This window comes from Carettochelys insculpta, chromosome 1 (assembly GCF_033958435.1).
Source record: "Carettochelys insculpta isolate YL-2023 chromosome 1, ASM3395843v1, whole genome shotgun sequence".
In the NCBI taxonomy this organism is placed as follows: Eukaryota; Metazoa; Chordata; order Testudines; family Carettochelyidae; genus Carettochelys; species Carettochelys insculpta.
The window spans coordinates 341,036,966-341,058,371 of NC_134137.1; the positions used below are offsets into that span (position 1 = coordinate 341,036,966).

At 40.2% G+C, this 21,406-nt stretch overlaps 1 protein-coding gene across 2 annotated transcripts in view; it reads left to right on the top strand.

The window, feature by feature from the left end:
• The window catches only part of MAPK12 (mitogen-activated protein kinase 12), an 83,833-nt gene extending 62,698 nt beyond the window's left edge, over window positions 1-21,135 (top strand). The window contains exons 8-12 of one of the 2 annotated variants that reach the window (XM_075015366.1): window positions 1,131-1,202; window positions 8,084-8,163; window positions 12,567-12,645; window positions 13,854-14,041; window positions 16,990-21,135. In XM_075015366.1, coding sequence (XP_074871467.1) covers window positions 1,131-1,202; window positions 8,084-8,163; window positions 12,567-12,645; window positions 13,854-14,041; window positions 16,990-17,010 — 440 coding nt within the window. In that variant the 3' untranslated portion in view covers window positions 17,011-21,135. The remainder of the gene's footprint in view (window positions 1-1,130; window positions 1,203-8,083; window positions 8,164-12,566; window positions 12,646-13,853; window positions 14,042-16,989) is intronic. The other variant, XM_075015359.1, reaches the window with a different exon arrangement.
• Window positions 21,136-21,406: the final 271 nt, after the last annotated feature.

Here is a 21,406-nt window from a genome sequence, read left to right on the forward strand (position 1 = left end):
CTTCATTAGCAGGCGGGCGGCCGCGGCACTTCGAAATTGACGCGCCTCGCCGCCGCGCGTCTCGTCCAGGCGGGGCTCCTTTTCGAAAGGACCCCGCCTACTTCGAAGTCCCCATCAGCTCATGGGAATAAGGGGACATCGAAGTAGGCGGCGTCCTTTCGAAAAGGAGCCCCGTCTGGACGAGGCGCGTCAATTTCGAAGTGCCGCGGCTGCCCGCCTGCTAATGAAGCGCTGAATATGCATTTCAGCGCTTCATTAGTAAACTTCGAAATGGCCATTTGCGTGGCCATTTCGAAGTTTGGGGCTAGTGTAGACACGGCCATTGTGAGTTATAAGGGGGATCAATGGGAGAAATGCTCCCACTGACCTCTCTCAGTGAAGACAAACCCTTACAGTCAACTGCAGTACGTCGGTTCTAGCTACACAATTGCCATAGCTAGAATTGCATATCTGCAGTCAACTGTAAGGTCTAGTATAGATCAAGCCGTAGCAGCTCCCAACCAGTCGTGCACTGAATTAAATAATATGTAACCATCTCTTTTACCTCATGAAGGAATGAAAAGCTGATGGTGATAGTATGTGAAAATGTAAAACAGAAACTTGTTTAGGAGTTAAAAAAAAAAAAAAAAAATGGGGTTAAAAAAAAATGAGCAATCCTTTCTTATTGTCAGTCTTCAGAAATTAAACTCCAGTGTAGACAAAGACAAAGGCAATCTGGCTTTGGACACACGTGGTAGCAAGCTCTACTCTTGCTGCATGCTGTAGTCCTTCTGTAGAATCTTGCAGATTGGATCCTAATTCCAACCAGCAGGGCAAACCATTCAGCAAAGAGGTGGGGCACTGAAGAAGGATTAAGGTAGCCAGTTCCTTCTTGAATGACTGGAAGCACCAGTTTGATAATGGGGTGCTAACGTCCTCTCTGTGTCCTAGCCACCAACACCAATGCGCCTTCAACTTGCTTTTGGTAGACATTTATTTTTTGTGTAAAGGCTCCACTATATTAATATGCTTCTTTGAAAAAATGCAATTAAGCAAAAGTGCATTTTAGCCATAGATTTATGAGGGTATTTAAAAATTCGGTTCTGCAATTTAATGTTACTAATTTTTTTTTCTTTTTTTTTTAATTTCAGTTGACATCTGGTCAGTGGGCTGTATTATGGCAGAAATGATAACAGGGAGGCCACTGTTCAAAGGAAATGATCGTATCCTTTCATGATGAATTCCTGCCAGTTACATATGAAATGCATTGTCAGTATTTGTGGGTCACAATAAGTTGGTTTCAGAAATAATGGACATGGATTTAAAACAATAGTCAATTGACGTCCCCTTCCTATCCACCCCTCAAATTTCACCTCACTCTTCTCGTGGGCAAGTTACTGCATGCTCATGCGTTGGTTTACCCCTCTGTAAAACAGGACTAGTATTATGAGGTACTTCATTGGAGATATTTGAGCATTGAGTAATTAACATTACAAATCACTCTCAGATTCTCAGGTGGAAGGTCCTGCATGCAAAAAAGGGCAGAATCTTCAACAGCAGGTACCCTAGTTTAGGTGTGCGCGCACATAAACCTAGCGAGGTATGAACGCCCATACCTACAAGTACATGCACAGCTCAGTTCAGATATGTTCATTGGGCTGGGTGCATATATTTCCCAAGATTTTGTCTGTAATTGTCAGGATCTGATTAGGAAGGTTCTCCATATTTAAAATAGAATTGTATCATTCATTACTTAGAAAGTAAAACTTAAACCACCTTAAATAAAATACACTTCAGGCTAGAAACTTTAGAAATACTATTTTCACAAATACATTCGTAGACTCCTGTCGGTGACCAGGAATTAGAGGGGAAAATTGTCTAATTGTTTTTGTTTTGTTTATTTGAGAGGGTTTGTATATAACCAGTTTCACTTCCTCTTAGATATGAAGTCATGAAGTCTCTTGTTCTGCAAGTGCTTACCACATGCTTAAGTGCTTACACATGTTTAAAGATAGGCATAAGATTTTGGGGCTATTGTATGTTTGTTTTGCTTGTTTGTGTCTTATTCTCTCCTTATTATGTGAGAAAAATTCTTGAAAATAGAAGAACGGGATTACAAAAATTACACAAGGGAACTAGGGCAGCTGCAGTACCTGAAACTATTTTTAAACTAATTATATTCAAGAATATGTCTTTTGTTAACAACAAAATACAAAAATATCTTGTCCTTCTGGTCTAAAGGCAGCAGTTAACCAACCACTATAATTTCTGGAGCTGTCCTGGCTTGGAAGATATTTCTGTATCCTTTATGAATACACAAGGGAACAAGTGAGTCACAATTTCAAGATGCACCAGAAATTCAGTTGTGGGAAAAAACAGTATTTAATAATTGGAGGAATTAAATATTGCAGAAGGTTTCGGGTGATTCTCTACAGCCTATGTCGGGGTAGGGAACATCTGGCAAGCTGGCTGGATGTGGTTTGTCAGAGTTAGCCACTGACAGTCCTCCAGACACTTTGTTTACCTGAACACCCACAGAACTCTTGTGGCTTCCAGTGGCTCTGGTTTGCCATTCCCAGGTTTTGACCACACCACTTCCAGCACCTCCCATTGCTGGGAATGGCAAACCGCACCCGCTGAGAGCTGCAAACAGTTGTGCATGTGGACACTCAGGTAAACAAACTGTCTGGTGGCCCATCAGCAGCTAATCCTGATGAACTGTTTGCGGCCAACATGCCAGCAGTTCCCCACTCTTGCCCTATGTTATATAGGAAGTCAAACTAGTTAATCAGAATGTTTCTTCTGACCTTAAATTCTGTGAACACGTATTAGCTGCTTCAAGGAGAACACAGAATCTCATTTCGGTCCTTATCAGGTAAGCAAAACAAGAAATAAAATTTTTAGTTCTTTTGTTTTAGTTGCACAGATTGATTCTGTTGTAAATTTGGTATTGAATAATTTTAATTAAACATCACTTGTAAAAGTTTTTCAGATTCCTCAGTCACCTCTCTCTGACTCCACAGTGTTTGATCTTCATGTATTTGGCATTCCGCAAGATCAATAGACAAAGAAGTGCAATGCAGAACGAGCAGCTTTCTATGGCATCAACCCATGGAAACGCGCTGGAATCCCTGGAAAAGACAATGCTGGTGCTGAGAAATTTTTACTTCCTTAGCAACATCAGGTCTGGCACTACTCACCTAATCCCACACACGTTGCCTCAGGGTCTGGCATGGTGCAAGTGGGGAGAGAAGAGGGGAAAAGATGTAAAAATGTTTCATGGAGTATTTGTAAAAATTTCAAACTTTTCAACCATCTGTAGTAAGGAAGTATCTTCTAGGATGATGCTGGTCACCTCAACTTTAAGGATGATGTCAATAATCATAGGTTGTACTGATGGGTCTTCATATGAGTCCATAGACCAGTTCAGGAAGAACAGTGTTTATCACAGTGGCCACAGAGCCATATGCCTAATTGTGTTGATTGAGCTGCACGTTGTTTCTGTGCATGGCGCTGTGCTTTCACAGGCTCCATGTGATTCTTCTCAAAGTTGTGACCATGCACACTGATGATCAATTGTTGGTTGTTCAAAGGTCGATTAAGAAATGTCCCTTTGGCATACTTTTTGTTTCAGGGTCTTTGAAGTGTTTCATCTGCCATCCATGCTTATGATTGCCAAAGCTTAATTCAGAATATAAGACTTCTTTTGATAGATGGATGTCAGGAATGAATTATGTGGCCATTTTGTCTCAGTTGGGCATGGATCAAATCAGTCTCAATACCAGCTGAACCAGCTTTCACCAGGACTGCTTTGTTGGAAACCCAGTCCTGCTGTTTCACATGCAGCAATCATCATGGATATTGCGAGGGGAAATTGTCAAGATGTTTAATGTGTCATTGATAACAAGTCTATGTTTTGCACTCATGGGCTACATCTACACTAGCCAAAAACTTCGAAATGGCCATGCAAATGGCCATTTCGAAGTTTACTAATGAAGCGCCGAAATACATATTCAGCGCCTCATTAGCATGCGGATGGCTGCAGCACTTCAAAATTGACGCGGCTCACCGCCGCGTGTCTCATCCAGACGGGGCTCCTTTTCGAAAGGACCCTGGCTACTTCGAAGTCCACTTATTCCCATCTGCTTATAGGAATAAGGGGACTTAGAAGTAGCCAGGGTCCTTTCGAAAAGGAGCCCCGTCTGGACGAGCCGCACAACGGCAAGCCGCGTCAATTTCTAATGAGGCTCTGAATACACATTTCACTGCTTCACTAGTAAACTTCGAAATGGCCATTTGCGTGGCCATTTTGAAATTTTTGGCTAGTGTAGACACGGCCATAGAGTCATGTCATAAAGACAACAGCTTTGTAGTCTTTGATTTTTGTCCATAACTAGATAACCATATGCAGTGCTGGGTTTTTAAATTCATAATCACTGATTTAGCTTCATTGTCCAGCATGCTGCCACGATGCATAAACTGACGGTTTGTAGCATATCTTCCAACCTTACTTGTGAGTCTTGGTAAAGTTGCTGATGAGCTGGTTAGTGTAGAACCTCAGTTTTTGTTGGACCAAAGTTACAAGCAGCTTCAGCAAAGCTGTTTGCAACATGTGTAAATAAATTCTGGTGGTGGTGGCGTTTGTGACAATTTTTCTGTAATTGTCACATGATGAAAATCATGTCAGCAGTGCTCCACTGAGCATGAAAGCTGCCCTGTGATTCAGATGGAACATTGTCAGGAGCTGGTTCAAGAGGATCTGTGCAAGAGTTTTGCTAGCCACAGAGAGCAAATGGATGCCTCAGTGTTCACCACAGTCACTGTTTGAACCTTTACGCTTATAAACAGTGAGAAAGTTGGCATCTTTTGGTTTTGTGGTAGAATTTCTTGAAGCCAGACGTATAGTTAAAATTGGAGGAGTTTGTTAGTGAGAAGACTTCCTGTGTGTTTTGAAACCTTAGCTAGAATGGCACAACGGGCTGGAGGATTTATTTGTCTTCACAAATTGAACAGCCTTCAACACTTGTCTCATGTGAGTGGATCAGCTACATGCAGTATATACATGGGCTGTTAAGGGACTTCAGTGACTAATCAGAAACCATATGTGAACAATTAAGTAGTTCACTATAAAGTGTTCATGCTATCATTGGTAGATGGCAGTGCAATATGTGATCACAGATTCACTATCAGTACTTGATAGCAATGTCAGGACAGATCAGGTAAGCGATACACTCTTGTGACTGCCTGATATGAAATACAGCTGTCAAGCGATTATAAAAATGAATCGCAATTAGTTGAGCGATAAAGAGAATTACTCGTGATTGTGTGATTAATTGCCCGGCTTCTGAGGTCCCTCAAGCCCCAGCCAGGGTTCCATGGCTGCGGTGCTGCCCCCCGGCTAGGTCCAATGGCTGCGGGACTGCTGGTGGGGATATGCGCCCCAGCCAGCTCCCAGCTGTGGGGCTGCTGGGGCCCCCAGGGCTGGGGCTGCTAGTGGGGTTCCATGCCCCAGCCGGGGGGCAGCCCTGTGGCTGGGAACTGGCTGGGTCATGGAGCTCCACTCTCAGCCCCAGCTGTCAATTAAGGCATGTTAAGGCCTGCAATTAACGCATTCATTTTTTAAACAAAAATTCTGCCCTGCATTAATCATAGGCCTTAGCATGCCTTAATTGACAGCCCTAATATAAAACTTTGGAGTCATGAGTATCAGCAAGGGTGTGTGATTCCTCTGTTTTACAGTCAAAGCATATATTTTGTATTTGGCAGAGTTGTGAGTGGGTCAGCTAAGAGCACAGAGGGATGGACCATTCCATAAACTTTATGAATGAGAATATGACATGACTAGAAATGCTTTATTTGAAATACCTCATGTAAGATATCATTGGAAAAATTATAAGCTGCTGAATGTGACTTTTCCATTTGTATGCATGTATCATCTTTGCAGATCAGGTTGGGAATATGGAGTATAAACCTGTGTTATTAACGTAGTCATGCTAAGTGATTACCGTTATTGGTCCTTAGGGCTATGGTGGCTCATTAGCAAAGAGACAATGAAGTGTAGCCTTCCTGCAAACGTGTGGGTAAGCACAAGAATTACTGAAACAGGGTCTTGCAGAGACATGTGACCATGTCACCTGATACTGGAGTCCATCTTAAACTGTGTACTTTTCCATGAGCATCTGAGCAGTAATGAAACGCAAACAGTGGATTCCTACCAGGTGCAAATCCTATTTAAGAGTGAGGAGTTGGGTATTGTAGGCCATCATTTTTTCCTGGCTGTTCCACCTAAGATGACCGCTAAAGACATTTAAGGCTGAACTGGGGAAAAGGATTGGGCCCAGGTTGGATGGCTTTCCTGTCTGTGGAAGAAGCTTATTAGAACAACTTTGAGGATGTAACTAGTCTCTTTAGTGTTTTAAGCTTAGCTTATGTGTTCTTATTTTCTTTAGTAACCTCCGTTACTGTCTGCTATGTCCACTTAAATCCTACTGTTTATACTTAATAAAATCACTTTTGTTTATTAATGACCCCAGTGTACATAATTGGTATGGGGGCAGGGGAGCAATTGTGTCTATCTCTCTTCACATCGAGAAAGAGACTGAACAATATGAGACCTCTGAGGCTCTGTGTTTCAGTGCTGAGGCAAGTCACTTTAGTTGAGGCTTCCCAGAGTTAAGCTGATCTCAGTGTCTGTATTAAACTGCAGAGGACTGTGACCCTATCTCTGTGTCACTGCTGGAGGAGGCTGGAGGGCCTGGTGCATCAGGACAGAGTTGAGGAGTGTCCATGGGGGAAGGAAGGCAGACTCAATTCAGCAGAGCAAGTGACCGAACCTGTCACGCATGGCATGTACTTGTCACTTGACATCAAGGAGCTTCGGTATTTTAGTATTGTTTTCATCAAACCAGACTGCATGATGGTGTTTTGCGTGCACAACACCATTCATGATAGTTTTAGACATTGTGTAACACAGGGATACCTGTTTGGCAGTTGTGGTATCACTGATAACCAGAAGGGTTTTTAAAACAGTAGATAGTTTTGTTGAAAATTGTTTGGAAATTGACAGATCATTGCGCCAGGCAATATTTACAGTTTGACTGATGGTATTTCATATATTTATGGCCAAATAGTGTGGGAAAGCTTTGATGGAAAAAGAGAGTGGTCAGTACAACAACATGGTCTGGAAAATACCCAAGTCTTAGGCGTATTGTGTAGCTCCCATTGTCTGATCGACACCTAGTCAGTCAGATGCCAATGACTTCAGCAAGGGTGCACCCCCCCCTTTTTTTTTTTTGGATTTGTTGTAGAGTCAGGCAATAACATTTGTAATAATTCAGTTGTGCACTGCTTGGCATAAATCCTCAATATAAGTTGGCCATTGTTGTTCATCTTGATGCCATGTTTGCCAAGTACACCATGCCACAAAGTCATCAGGTCCAGCACAGACATTGAAGTTGCCTAAAACAATCAACTACTCTTCAGAGGGTTCCAATCAGATCACTTGATTCAGAATAAAATTCCTCCTGACCTTCATGAGTTAGATATTGTTGCACAAGTGCATCAAGAGACAGTCCCAATGGTGAAGTGGGGGGTAGTAAAGCATAACATTTGCCTCTTGGGGCAGTGTAAGCTTCAGCATTCTATCATTTATACCAATGGGGATGCTCACCAAAGGAGAAACAAGATTCTTACAGATTGCAAAGCTGATTTCTGCATTTTGCGTCTTGTTTTATGGGCAGGAAGTATACCCAGCCCTCTCATTCAACTGACACTCATCAGCAAGTTGCATCTTGCTGAGTGCTGCAATGTCCACATGTATCTACCTGGCTGATGAACAACCCCAGTAATATGACTGACAGGATGGTTGGTTTGGTGTGAACAATTCAGGAGCATACAGCATAAAGTTGGAAAATACTGGATTGCAGGTACTTTCAATGTTGCCAACATCTGCAAAATAAGCACAGCACCTCTAGCTGCACAAGTGTAAAGTTTCTCATTTCACCTTTCTGCTTTTATCTGCAATGGCAGGGAAGCTATAATTTTTGTAAGGCTTTTAATTTTGTCACTGTACAAAGAGTTTATTCCTATAACATCTGGTATTCAGATCTGGACCAGCTCACAGAAATAATGAAGATAACAGGCACACCAACTCAAGATTTTGTTCAGAAACTACAAAGTCAAGATGTGAGTATATTGATTGGTATTCTGCTGGTTCTAGTTTCAAATGCAAGAAGACTTAATGGAAAGCTGCTCTTTAAATCTCATCATAAAAATATTCAATACCTTTTTGAAAACCTTTATTGGTTTAGTTTATTTAGTCAAACACAGTTATCAAATATGTTTAAATCAAGTACATCACAGTCAGGTAATGGCCTTCATTTTCAGAAACATCCATTCATCATGGATACCCATGGATACCCAGAGCCTGATTTTTTTGTGGAAGTCTTGAGCACCTACAATCTCAGCTGAGGTCAGTCGGAGCTGCAGGTGCTCAGTCAGTGTTGAAATCAAGTCCTATCTGAGGGTGGTCACCCAAAAACAGAAGTGTTAGGAATATGGTTATTGATCAGTTATAGTCAAGTCGCATGACTAACTAAAAAAATCACAATTTAAACATTAATCATGATTAAATCACAGTTTTATTCCTCCTGTTAAACAATAGAATATTAACTGAAAAATGTTAAATATTTGTGTATGTTTTCCATGCTTTATGTATACATATTTATTATATATTTATTTTATATAGTATACACTTTTTTCACTTTACACTGTTTTTATTACAAATACTTTCACTGTAAAACAATAAAGGAAAGAAATAGAAGTTTTAATCCACCTCATACAAGTATTATAGTGCAATCTCTTTAAAGTGAATATGTAGGGCTTTTCAGTTACATATCTGTATTCCAAAACAAAATAATGTAAAACTTTAGACCCCAGAAGTCCACTCAGTCCTACTTTTTGTTCAACCAGTCGCTCAAACAAATCACTTGTTCACATTTACAGGTGGTAATGATGCCTGCTTCTTACTTATAATGTCACATGAATGTCAGTTGAAACATGAAAGGGCATACAAATGTAACATATGGGGCATATAAATACCTTGTAATGCTGGCTAAAAAAGTGCTGTGTGAATGCCACTTCACACTTTCAGGTGACGTGTATATGAAGTGGGCGGTATTATCACTAGTAAATGCAAACAAACTTATTTGTCTTAGTCACAGGCCATGTCTACACTAGCCCCAAACTTTGAAATGGCCATGCAAATGGCCATTTCGAAGTTTACTAATGAAGCGCTGAAATACATATTCAGCACTTCATTAGCATGCGGGCGGCCGCGGCACTTCAAAATTGACGCACCTTGCCGCTGCACAGCTCGTCCCGACAGGGCTCCTTTTTGGAAGGACCACACCTACTTCAAAGTCCCCTTATTCCCATCTGCTCATAGGAATAAGGGGACTTCGAAGTAGGCGGGGTAGCTGTGTTACAAAGCACAAAAGAAGTTGTGTAGCACTTCTAACAATAACAAAATAATTTCTTCTTCATATCTCAAAGAAGTGGGTCTGCCCCACAAAAGCTCATCACCTAATAAATTATTTTGTTAGCGACTGGGTGAAAAAAAGTGGGACTGAGCGGATTTGCAGATACTAGTGTTTTTTACATTATTTTGATTGTGAATGCAGTTATTTTTGTACATAATTTTACATTAGTAAGCTAAATCTTCATGATAAAGAGATTTCATTACAGAACTTATATTAGGTAAATTGAAAAATACTATTTGTTTTTCTTACAGTGCAAACATATGCAATAAAAATAAAGTGACCACTGCACACTTTGTATTCTCTGTTGTGATTTAAAGCAACATATTCAATAATGTAGAAGATATCCAGATATTTAAATAAATTATATTCTATTAGTGTCTAAAACCACGAATAATCACAGAGAATCATAGAATACTGGGACTGGAAGAGACCTCAAGAGGTCATCAAGTCCAGCCCCCTGCCCTCATGGCAGGACCAAGTACTGTCTAGACCATCCCTGATAGACATTTATCTGACCTGTTCTTAAATATCTCCAGAGATGGAGATTGTACAGCCTCCCTAGGCAATTTATTCCAGTGTTCGACCACCCTGACAGTTAGGGACTTTTTCCTAATATCCAACCTAAATCTGCCTTGCTGCAATTTAAGCTCATTGCTTCTTGTTCTATCCTCAGAGGCCAAGAAGAACAAGTTTTCTCCCTCCTTCTTATGACCCCCTTTTAGATACCTGAAAACCGCTATCATGTCCCCCTTCAGTCTTCTCATTTCCAAACTAAACAAGCTCATTTCTTTCAGCCTTCCTTCATAGGTGATGTTCTCTAGATGTTGGATCATTCTTGTTTCTCTTTTCTGGACCCTCTCCAATTCCTCCACATCTTTCTTGAAATGCGGTGCCGAGAACTGGACACAGTACTCCAGCTGAGGCCTAACCAGTGCAGAGTAGAGGGGAAGATGACTTCTCATGTCTTGCTCAGAACACACTTGTTAATGTGTCCCAGAATCACTATCACCCCTAGATCCCTTTCTGCCATACTCCTTCCTAGACAGTCACTTCCCATTCTGTATGTGTGAAACTAATTGTTCCTTTCTAAGTGGAGCACTTTGCATTTGTCTTTATTAAACTCCATCCTGTCACAGATCATTTCTCCAAAGCAGTTGCAACCCCTCCCAGCTAGGTATCATCTGCAAACTTAATAAGCGTACTTTCTATGTCAATATCTAAATCTTTGATGAAGATATTGAACAGAACTGGTCCCAAAACAGACCCCTGCGGAACCCCATGAGTTATACCTTTCCAGCAGGATTGAAAACCATTAGTAACTACTCTCTGAGCATGGTTATCCAGCCAGTTTTGCACCCACCTTATAGTAGCCCCATCTAAGTTGTATTTGCCTAGTTTATTGATAAGAATATCATGTGAGAACATACCAGATGCCTTACTAAAGTCTAGGTATACCACATCTACTTCTCCCTTATCCACAAGGCTCATTATTCTATCAAAGAAAGCTATCAAATTGGTTTGATATAGTTCTTTACAAATCTATGCTGGCTGTTCCGTATCACCTTACCACCTTCCAAGTGTTTGCAGATAATTTCCTTAATTACTTGCTCCATTATCTTTCCCCTGGCACAAAAGTTAAACTGACTGGTCTGTAGTTTCCTTGTTCTTATCCCCCTTTTTACAGATAGGCACTGTATTTGCCTTTTTCCAGTCTTCTGGAATCTCCCGTCTCCCATGATTTTCCAAAGATGATCGCTAATGGCTCAGATATCTCCTCTATCAGCTCTTTGAGTATTCTAAGATGCATTTCATCAGGCCGTGGTGACTTGCAGACATCTAACTTTTCTAAGTGATTTTTAGCTTTGTTCTTTTTTTTTATTTTATCTTCTGAGCCTACATGATTAATCATGATTAATTTTTAATCATTTGATAGGCCTAGTTAAAAATTAGTGGTCAGTTGAAAATGTATATACAAAAGACCTTAAAGTTTCTTACACAGCTGGCTTGTCAACAGCTCTAGATAAATGGCTACTACAGGTTGAACCTCTCTAATCTGGAACTCTCTTGGTTGGCAACATCCACAATCTGGCATGATATTAGTTAGCTGGACATCCACTTATGGGTGTGGCCAAGTTTCCCAGGGTCCCATAAAGTTTGTTTACAGCCACAAGTCCTGCCTCTCAGTGTTTTGTGCTGTTATTTAGCTGTAATTTACCCCAAATGTCTTCTAAGAGACAAGTAAGCAAAGGAATGGTCTAGCAAATTTTCTTGTCTGGCACCAGTCAGGTCCCGAGGGAGCTGTATTAGGGAGGTTCAAACTGTACTTTTATTGAGCATACACGGATAATAAATATAGTTGTAATTATAATACTGATATTTGTTTTTGGGTTTTTAACTTTGCCTTCCCTGCTTCCGTGTGCAGACTTCTGTAGAGAGTTTATACCCCATTAAATGCTACTTAACATACCTGCAAATGTTAAATACTTAAGGAATATATGTTAAAAAGACTACTTTTCTAGAGTTGTATTTCAGCCCTCAATAGGAAAAAATTAATTATAACTTTCTTGAATGATTTATATACGTTTTCCAAATTAAATAATACACAGTCCTAGACTCATAGGGCTGGAAGAGACCTTAGCGGGTCATTGAGTCCAGCTTCCTGCTCAGAGCAGCACCAAGCATGACTAAATCATCCCAAACAGGACTATGTCAAGTTGGGACTTAAAAATCTTTAGGGATGAAGATTCTACCACCTCCCTAGGTAACCCATTCCAGAGTTTCACCAGCCTGTAATAAAGAGTATTAAGGATCAGTCTTAGAGGTTCTCTCCTTCTTTTTAATACTTCGAAACAAGGTATCCTTCAATCAGCACATAAAGACAATACAGCTCCAGAATGATCTTAAAATAAAACTCCATTAAGTCTGTCCATATGCAAAGCACACTGTCACAAAAAACATGGCAAATTCACCTAGCTAGCATATTGCAAATCTTATTACATAAAATAAAAAGTAAGAAATGTTCTAACCAATGTTCATATTTCTTTCAAGGCAAAAAATTACATCAGAAGCCTCCCAAAAGTGCAGAAGAAAGACTTTGCAGCCATCTTGAAGTATGCCAACCCCTTGGGTAAGAAATGTTTGTGAATGTGTACTACTTCTGGTGTTCACTACAACGTGAGCAACAACTGCTGCTATAATTAAGGTTTCATTATAATTATTAAAAGGTTGGGTTCTAACCCCTTGTTTTGCATTGCTCATAATTTTCACCTTAAGAACCAATATTTTCCAAGAGTAGTCCTCGGCTAAACAGGACTTAAGCAAAAGTACTTTCTTGCTGTTGGCCATAATCCAGCCCTTGCTTAGATATTTTGCTGGATCAGGGTCTGTGTGAGAGCCAAGAAACCCAATACTGATACTACAGTTTTCCTGTTTAAAAATCCCCATTAGACTCTGACAAAGGCTCACATCCCCCATTGGATCTGACTTGTTTTTTCCTCTTTTGATAAGTATTATTGATACTGGGCCATTTCCACCTTGCTGAATAGACCTTGTCAGACCTGGCCCTCCCTTTTACTGAGACCTCACTCTTTAAATACCCGCTCTGAACCAACACCCCCCCAACAATCATGCATCTGATGAAGCAGGTCTTTGACCACGAAAGCTTATGCTCCAAAATATCTGTTAGTCTATAAGGTGCCACAAGACTTCTTGTTGTTCCCTGTTTAAAAAATTATTCTTAAAGCCCTATTCTGAATAGCTGTCCAAAATGATCAGGGGTTCAAAACTGAAATTTGTCATAAAAATAATTCTCCATGAAGAGCATTCCATGGCTCCAGAGAAAATTGTATTTTGATATGATTGCTATAAACCTCTTAAGGTAATATACTGAGTGAGCACGGTACATTTTGAATTTTTCAGTAAGCTCACAAGGCCCAGATCCAAATCCCACTGAAGTGAATGTAAAGATTTCACTGTGTTTATGTAGGTGAGAAAATTGGTGCTGCAGATATACACATAACTGCCTGACTAGAGTGGATTGAAAGTGTACTGAACATGGGGCTTGGCTCAGTTCTGATGTGATACCCTTTCTGTGCCCTGGTGCATTGGTTCATAATGAAGTGGTGTTTGTATTGACTATCACAATTATATGAATTGGCAGCAGCAAAATACTTTGTATCCTTATTTTTCCTTACAACAGCAGATATCTGTGAAATGAAATAACACATCTTTGTAACCACCTGTAAATCTATAAAGCAACAATGGCACAACAGCATTAAAATCCAAGTTGGATTCAGTGGCAATATTTGAATGTCCTTTTTGGCTTCTGTTGAACAGCTGTAAACCTTTTGGAGAAGATGCTGGTGTTAGATGCGGAGAAGAGAATAACAGCAGTTGAAGCTTTAGCACACCCTTATTTTGAACCAGTTCACGATCCTGAAGAGGAAACTGAGGCAGAGAAATATGATGACACGTTTGACAATATGGATTTGCCACTCGATGAGTGGAAGCGTAAGTCCATGACGGTGGGTCAAAAGGGACTAAGCAGAAGGGCCAGCTGAGAAGTAAAAACACTAAAATCTCCTTACAAATAACTTTCTTTGGTCTTGGTAGAAAACAGCCACCAGTGGGTCTAGAAACATAAAATGCGTGCGTCTCCACCTCATCTTGCACCTCCTCCTCAGGTTGCCCCTGTGCTAGTTCCATCTCTCTCCAGGGTACTCCCATCAGGTGCCCCATCCTCTGTGTTTATCTGTTTTTCACCCATCTCTCATCTCCTCCACTGAATTTCCTGAGCTCTTTCAATTCACCCTTCTCGGTCTCTCCAAGGTTAGCTAAGGTTCTAACAAGCCTTCCCTGAACCCTATGCGAAATGCTTTTAGAGGGCCTGAGATTTTATTTACAGTGCAGCTATTTATAGTATGAATGGAAATTTAAAAAATACTTTGGGGGCAAATATTGCTTAGCAGAGGGGTCAAGCTAAGTTGACTGTTAGTTCTGGAATGGCCTCTAATTTTTATAGAATATTCTGTGTTTTTATCTAATAGTCTCAATATCCAGTGGTGTCCTGAAAGTGGGAAATAATTAGATTTATACTGTCTGTAAAACACTATTACAAGGTTTAATTGCTACATATAGAGTAAAGTTAAATGAGGATTTCCTCTTTTCTCAGTGAAAGAAGATGGAGAGTGAGTCAGTTGCTGAGGATTTGAGTTAATTTTTCATGCTGGATTTTCTTCCTTTTTTTTTTTTTTTTCCTGATTTACACACCATGATGATGGGTTGTTACAAATCTGCCTTTTCTAAAACAAACCTCAGCAAAGCTATTCACATTCTTTCATCTGCATTTGTCTGCCAGAAGTTGGCAACAAGCCAGTTATTAGCTTGAGCAAGGGGAACATAAGAATAGTATTCAGGTATTAAGTGCAGATCTTAGTTACTTCTTCAGCGTAAGAAATGTTGAAAATGGAGGGAAAGAGGAAGTAGCAGGTCCTACTTTGATCTCCTGGGTTTCTGCTGAAAGACACCTTGAACTGAACAAAAAAGAGGCATTTCTGAATTCTTGTGCCATTTTACACTCTTAAAATGTTTTACATTATTTGTATTACTTTGTTTCTTAATGTCAAGGGAGCATGAGAAAACCTCCCCTAAACTTAATGAGATACAGATGTGCTTGGGTGTGGCACAAGTGGACACATTTTCATAAATCAGTTATGCAATTATATAGTTAATGCATGTGAGTGATGTGCTGTGTACCCAGAAGAGATTGCATGGACTATTGGTTATTTATTAATTTTTAAACTTTTTTTAACATGAATAATTTTTTTTAAAGGTACTGATTTTTCCACCTACTCTTTCCCCTCTGCTGCTAGGTCGTCTGGCTATCCTCTCTCTAATCCCTTATTTCTAACTGCTTTGTTTGGTGTCACTCAAAAGAAAAAAAATGTCCTTTAAATTTCCTAAAATGATCAGGGCTACCGTGGAACCTACAAAACTTGGGACTGCTGGCTTTTTAATAAATGTGCGAGTTATAACTGCTGAGTTATCTCAGCTTTCAGATAAAAAAACAAAAAGGGAAGTTTCTAGTCCTCGCTACATCATGCAAACCAGGCTGTTTCTGAGGTTTCTTGCTTTTCTTTCATTTCCTCACATCCTACTGACTAGTAATGGCCACTCTGAGAAATCCTAAATCTGTCATCAGAGATGATGTTCTTGAAGTATTTCTGTGCTCACTGCAACTAGGAAGTTGTGGTAATCAGATTTACAGACTATGATGAATTAAAAATAAATTTCAAGCAAGAAAAGGAACTGATGTGTCCCTCCAGAGGGGAACTGAATGCTTAGTGTGCTAATGTCTCACAGAGCCGACAGTGGCTCCCATACATAGTAGCCTTCAGTTCTGAAAATCTAAGGCTTGTCTTAATCCTGATGTCAGGCAGCCAGAAACATTGGGATTCAGCTCCTTTTTCTCTAACAGCTGCTTGCCTGCCTGCCCATGACTGAACTCTTTTCTTTGGTTTAATCATTTCATTAGGCGTCTTTCACAGCATGTTCACCTGGTAGCTAATGTATTCAATGTAGCTACATCTACACAACAGCGAGCTTTCAAAAGAAGATTTTCCAGTTCTCTTCCAAAACAACTTCTTTCGAAAGAGTGCATCCACACACAAAAAAGCGGATCGAAATAGCTATCTGCTCTTTCAATAGAAATCATCCACACAGCCCCCACTCTTTTGAAAGAACAGGACAGAGATTGAAAAATACAGTGCTATGAGGACTGTTCTTCTGAAAAAAGGGACCACAGAGCATCTACAAAAGCTTCTTTCAAAAGAACGTATGTGAAAGAAGGTGCTCTTCCTGATCCAGGAACAGAAAAGGGCTTCTGAAAAAAGAGCCTTGTTCTTTTGATTTTGTCAAAAGAGTGCATTTTGTGTGTAGCCACTCTGCATGTTCATTCGAAAAAGGGATGGATTTTCTGAAAGAACTGCTAGTGTAGAGCAGCCTGTGAGACTAACAGCCTAGCTGCAGTCCTGAGGTAGTCACGCTGCCTATCACTACTAAAGGCTGAGAGACCATCTCTTTCCAGTGAGATTTGAGGGTTCAGTTTTGGTCCTAATTCTCAAACTTGAGCCCTTAACTTTGGGTGCCAATATTTAAGCAAGAGGGCCTGATTTTTCAGATTTGCTGAATACAGTGACAGATATTGGAGATTATGCCCATTGTAGATGTGACAGGTTACTTATTCAGGTGCCTAATTTTAGGCATCCCTCTTTGAAGTGTGAACTCTAGCTCTTCATGTGTTTTCTCTCTCTCCTGAGGTTTCTTCCAGCCATATGATTCTAGGGCTCTGTGATGTGTGTCCCATCCCCAAACAGACAGTGTTCTAGCCATTTTGGGATTGGCCCTGCACTACAGTCTGTAGGCTCCTTTTATGAGCATACTAGTGATGCTCTCTCTTGCTGTTGTTTTACAGGGATTACGTATAAAGAGGTAATAAACTTCAAGCCACCTCCAGTGCCTGAGTCAAAGGAAACAGCCGTGTAACTGTATGAACCAATTCTTCAAAAAGCAAAAGAAGCAGGAAAGGCGTAAATGCTTGTGATAACTCAGTTGTACAAACCCTTTATAAATCAACTGGATGTAACCTGTTATATCTGTATCGTAAGAAATAGTGGTGTTTTTAATCTAACCAGGAAGCTAGTGCCTTTGGAAATAGCATTTCAAGACTGTCTGGAAACTTATTTCTATCTAACATTTCTCATCTTTTTGTGCAAATTTGTGTTTTTAATTTAATCAAAGTACTCCTCAAAATACCAGGATTTTCATGAACATGCTTTTACACTATGTATTGCAAGTTCAAGGTCACGGAGTACTAGAGTAATAGTTAACACTTCAAGCAATCAGGTTAAATGAAGAAGTGTTTCCTTCTTCCACTATAGTGACAGAGGGGTAGCCTTGTTAGTCTGTATCCTAACAAAACAGAAAAGGAGTCATGTAGCACTTTAAAGACTAACAAAAAAATTATTTAGGTGATGAGCTTTCGTGGGGAAGGCCCACTTCTTCAGATCTGGAGATAGTGCTGTACTGGAAATAGCCAGATCTGAAGAAGTGGGTCTGCCACATGAAAGCTATTCACCTAATAAATTATTTTGCTAGGTTTTAAAGTTCTACATGTCTTCTTCCATTATGAATATGAGCCCCTGGAGCCAAGCCTAGAAGGCATCAAACAGGATGTGCCAGCTTCCCTCTTGTTTCCTTCCTACAGAAGCCAATTTGGATGATCGACATATTGAGAGGGAATGAAAATGTTGCTGGGTATACTCAACGACCTAGGCCAAGTCTATAATAAAGGGAAGAGTTAAGTTAAGATACACAACTCCAGCTATGCTAATTATGTATCTGGAGTCAGTGTACCTTAATCTGAGCTTCTGCACAGTCTCCACTGTCGATGGCATAAAACTTTCTCAGCAGCTTCCCTTACTCCTCGTGAGGAGCAAGAGTACTGGCGCTAACGGGGTGACCTCTGAGTTTGATTTATCTTTTCTGTACCAGATGCTTTAACTCAAACTTCAGAAGATCAACCATGGCAATGTCAATCTGCTTAGTGAAGACATACCCCTACTCTGAGAGGTTTGAACAAGAGGCAGCAGTGGCAGTCAGGGACACCCATGGCTATAAGAGGTTTAGTGGCAAACAAAAGTATGGATAGAGCCACAGGTGGACCTGATTTCCTCTAAATTCCTTGGGATTCATAGAAATCTCCTGCCATTTCTCCAGAGTGACGGGCTAAACCACATAGGCTACGTCTACACGTGAAGCCTACATCGAAGTAGCCTATTTCGATGTGGCGACATCGAAATAGGCTATTTCAATGAATAACGTCTACACGTCCTCCAGGGCTGCCAACGTCGATGTTCAACATCGACGTTGTGCAGCACCACATCGAAATAGGCGCAGCGAGGGAACGTCTACACGCCACAGTAGCACACATCGAAATAAGGGTGCCAGGCACAGCTGCAGACAGGGTCACAGGGCGGACTCAACAGCCAGCCGCTCCCTTGAAGGGCCCCTCCCAGACACACTTGCACTAAATAGCACAAGATACACAGAGCCGACAACGAGTTGCAGACCCTGTGCATGCAGCATGAATCCCCTGCTGCAGCAGCAGCAGCCAGAAGCCCTGGGCTAAGGGCTGCTGCACACGGTGACCATAGAGCCCCACACGGGCTGGAGAGACAGCGTCTCTCAGCCCCCCAGCTGATGGCTGCCATGGAGGACCCCACAATTTCGAGGTTGCGGGACGCGGATCGTCTACACGGGCCCTACTTCGACGTTGAACGTCGAAGTAGGGCGCTATTCCGATCCCCTCATGAGGTTAGCGACTTCGACGTCTCGCCGCCTAACGTTGAAGTTAACTTCGAAATAGCGCCTGACGCGTGTAGCCGCGACGGGTGCTATTTCGAAGTTAGTGCCGCTACTTCGAAGTAGCGTGCACGTGTAGACACAGCTATAGTGTGATAGGACACCTCAAAAGAGAGATTTTCTGAACAACATTGCTATTTAGCATGCACCAGATAAATCCATTTTAAATATTACAGTATTTTCTGCCTCTTCTAAATAACTTGCTCTCACACTATGTAGTACAGTAGCATTTCCTTATTTCTAGGAGGAGATTGTGAGGATTTGTAATGTTCTATAACCTCTGTAATTTCTTTATAGTCTTGATTGGCAAAGGGGCAGTGCCAGTATGAGTCAGAAATAAAGCCACATGCAAATTGTCACATAATGACAAAAGGAATGGGGATAATAACATTTTTGTTGTTCTTTTGACTTGCAGCTAGATGTTTTGTTCATATTATAACAGGCAGTGTTAGGTGCACAGCACTAATGATTTTTATATCTCATGCTCTTGTGAAAATTAATTCCTTGTTGAAAGGTACGGTATCCATAGGAGATGTCTACCTGACGAGTTACTCTGGGATATTGGTTAGAAGCTTGTCTGGGTTCTTCAGCTGTGTTTATCTCTTGCACTTTTCTAGCTGCTTAGTTCATAATAATCCCAGTGGGTGCAGGAAATGGAAACTGTATTTTTATAGTTAAAACTCACCTCTTTAAAAACTGAATACTTGCGTAAGAGTTACTCTCACTACAATGTACTGTTTTGCATCAGTACCAAGAACATCTGTGGAAAGAGACACTTGATCTTAGCAGCTAATAGCTGGAAAGGTACCCAGAGATGGCTCAGTTGACTTAATTTTGTTACTCAATTATTTTAAACTGGAAAGCTTTGTCAATTCAGTTAATTGACTGTTTAAAATAAAACTGTTGAGACCAGTATCTAGCAGGGAGACGTTTGTGGTGAATTCTAAACAGCCAGAATAAGTACATGAAAAGAGGACATGGTAACTAAAACCTTGCAATTTTATGCATACATTAATAAGCCTTTAAAAAACAAACAACATGCATAAAAAGGCAATAAATGCAACCAAAAAGAAAACTTTTTAGCGTATAGGTCACTGAGGAATGCATGTGTTGGGAATCACTATTCCGTTTTGCCACTACTGTTTGCTCTCACCTGAGGTTGGTCCTATCTTAAAAAAAAAAAAAAAGTTCTTTGCCATCTACTTCAATGGACACAGCATCAGGTCCTTAAATATCTAAGACCTTCAATATATGGAAACTCTGGGCCTGATCAAACAAGGTTCTGAGAGCAAAATACCTTCACCTCTCATGGAAGAAAATGGTAATTAATTGTGCTTGATAGAGCTAGTCAGGAAAAAAGAGACAAACGCTTCCATCCATCTTTTTTTTCAAAGCATGCATTACTTTATATTTTTAAAATATATTTCAAAATTCTGAAATTCACCAGATTTCCAGAAATTTAAAAAATTCCTTCCCGCACTACAGCTGGTCACATCTCAGGATGAATGTTTTGAGGAAAACTTCAATTATATTTTTCTTATTTTTTTTTTTTAACATTTCATTAACATTTGAAAAATGCAGAGAAATTCTAGTGCTCAGTGTTTGCTAGTATCATGCATTGACTTGGAGAGGGACTTTTGCCTCTCAATGTACTATGATTTCTAAATGTAGAAGTGGACAGTAAGGTGTAAGCAAATGAATTTTAATTATTCTATCTAAAACATGAGTTAATATAGAACTGTCTTATTTTTAACCCTTCCTTGAAAAAGGAGAGATTGATAAGACTTTAAGGAAATGTACAGAATTCTGAATATACCAGAGAAGTTAGTAGATGATACAATATTATGGGGGCTTGTGTCAAATAACAAGGGAGCATATAGAGTTAACATTAGCATGGAGTAATATTTCTGCATCTTGTATCCTCAAAGAGTTTAAGGTAAGAAAAATTGCTGAGGAGAGCTGTAGGGTTCATTAGTATGAATAGTTTATTAAAAGAAATGCGAATGCATAGAAGAGTATACTTTGTGTGATACAACTGCTGCTTCAAAGTGGGAGGCAAAGTTTCATAGGTTTTTATTTGCTATTTCTACAGGTGCTAGGCAACTCAGGAATAAGAACGCAATTTCTGTTTGCCTTAAGGAGAAATGTAAATATGGTACATGTGTACTCAAAACGTACTGAGAAAAATAAACTTTTTTTTTTAATAATAGTGGTCTCATAGTGATCCGACCTCTTCACACCATACATAAACCAGCTGTATTGCTAATGAAAGATGCCTGGATAAAATATTTTTGCTGTCAAGAAATAGTATGGAATCAATATTTCATGTATTTCCCATTTTAAGAGGAGTTGGTGGCTTTGTTTATTTGGGAATGAAATAGGCCCACAGGCTGTCTACACCAGAAGCATCTGTCTACAGAACTTAACTGTCGGAAGAGATGTTCAAACAAAACTCCTGTCGACAGATG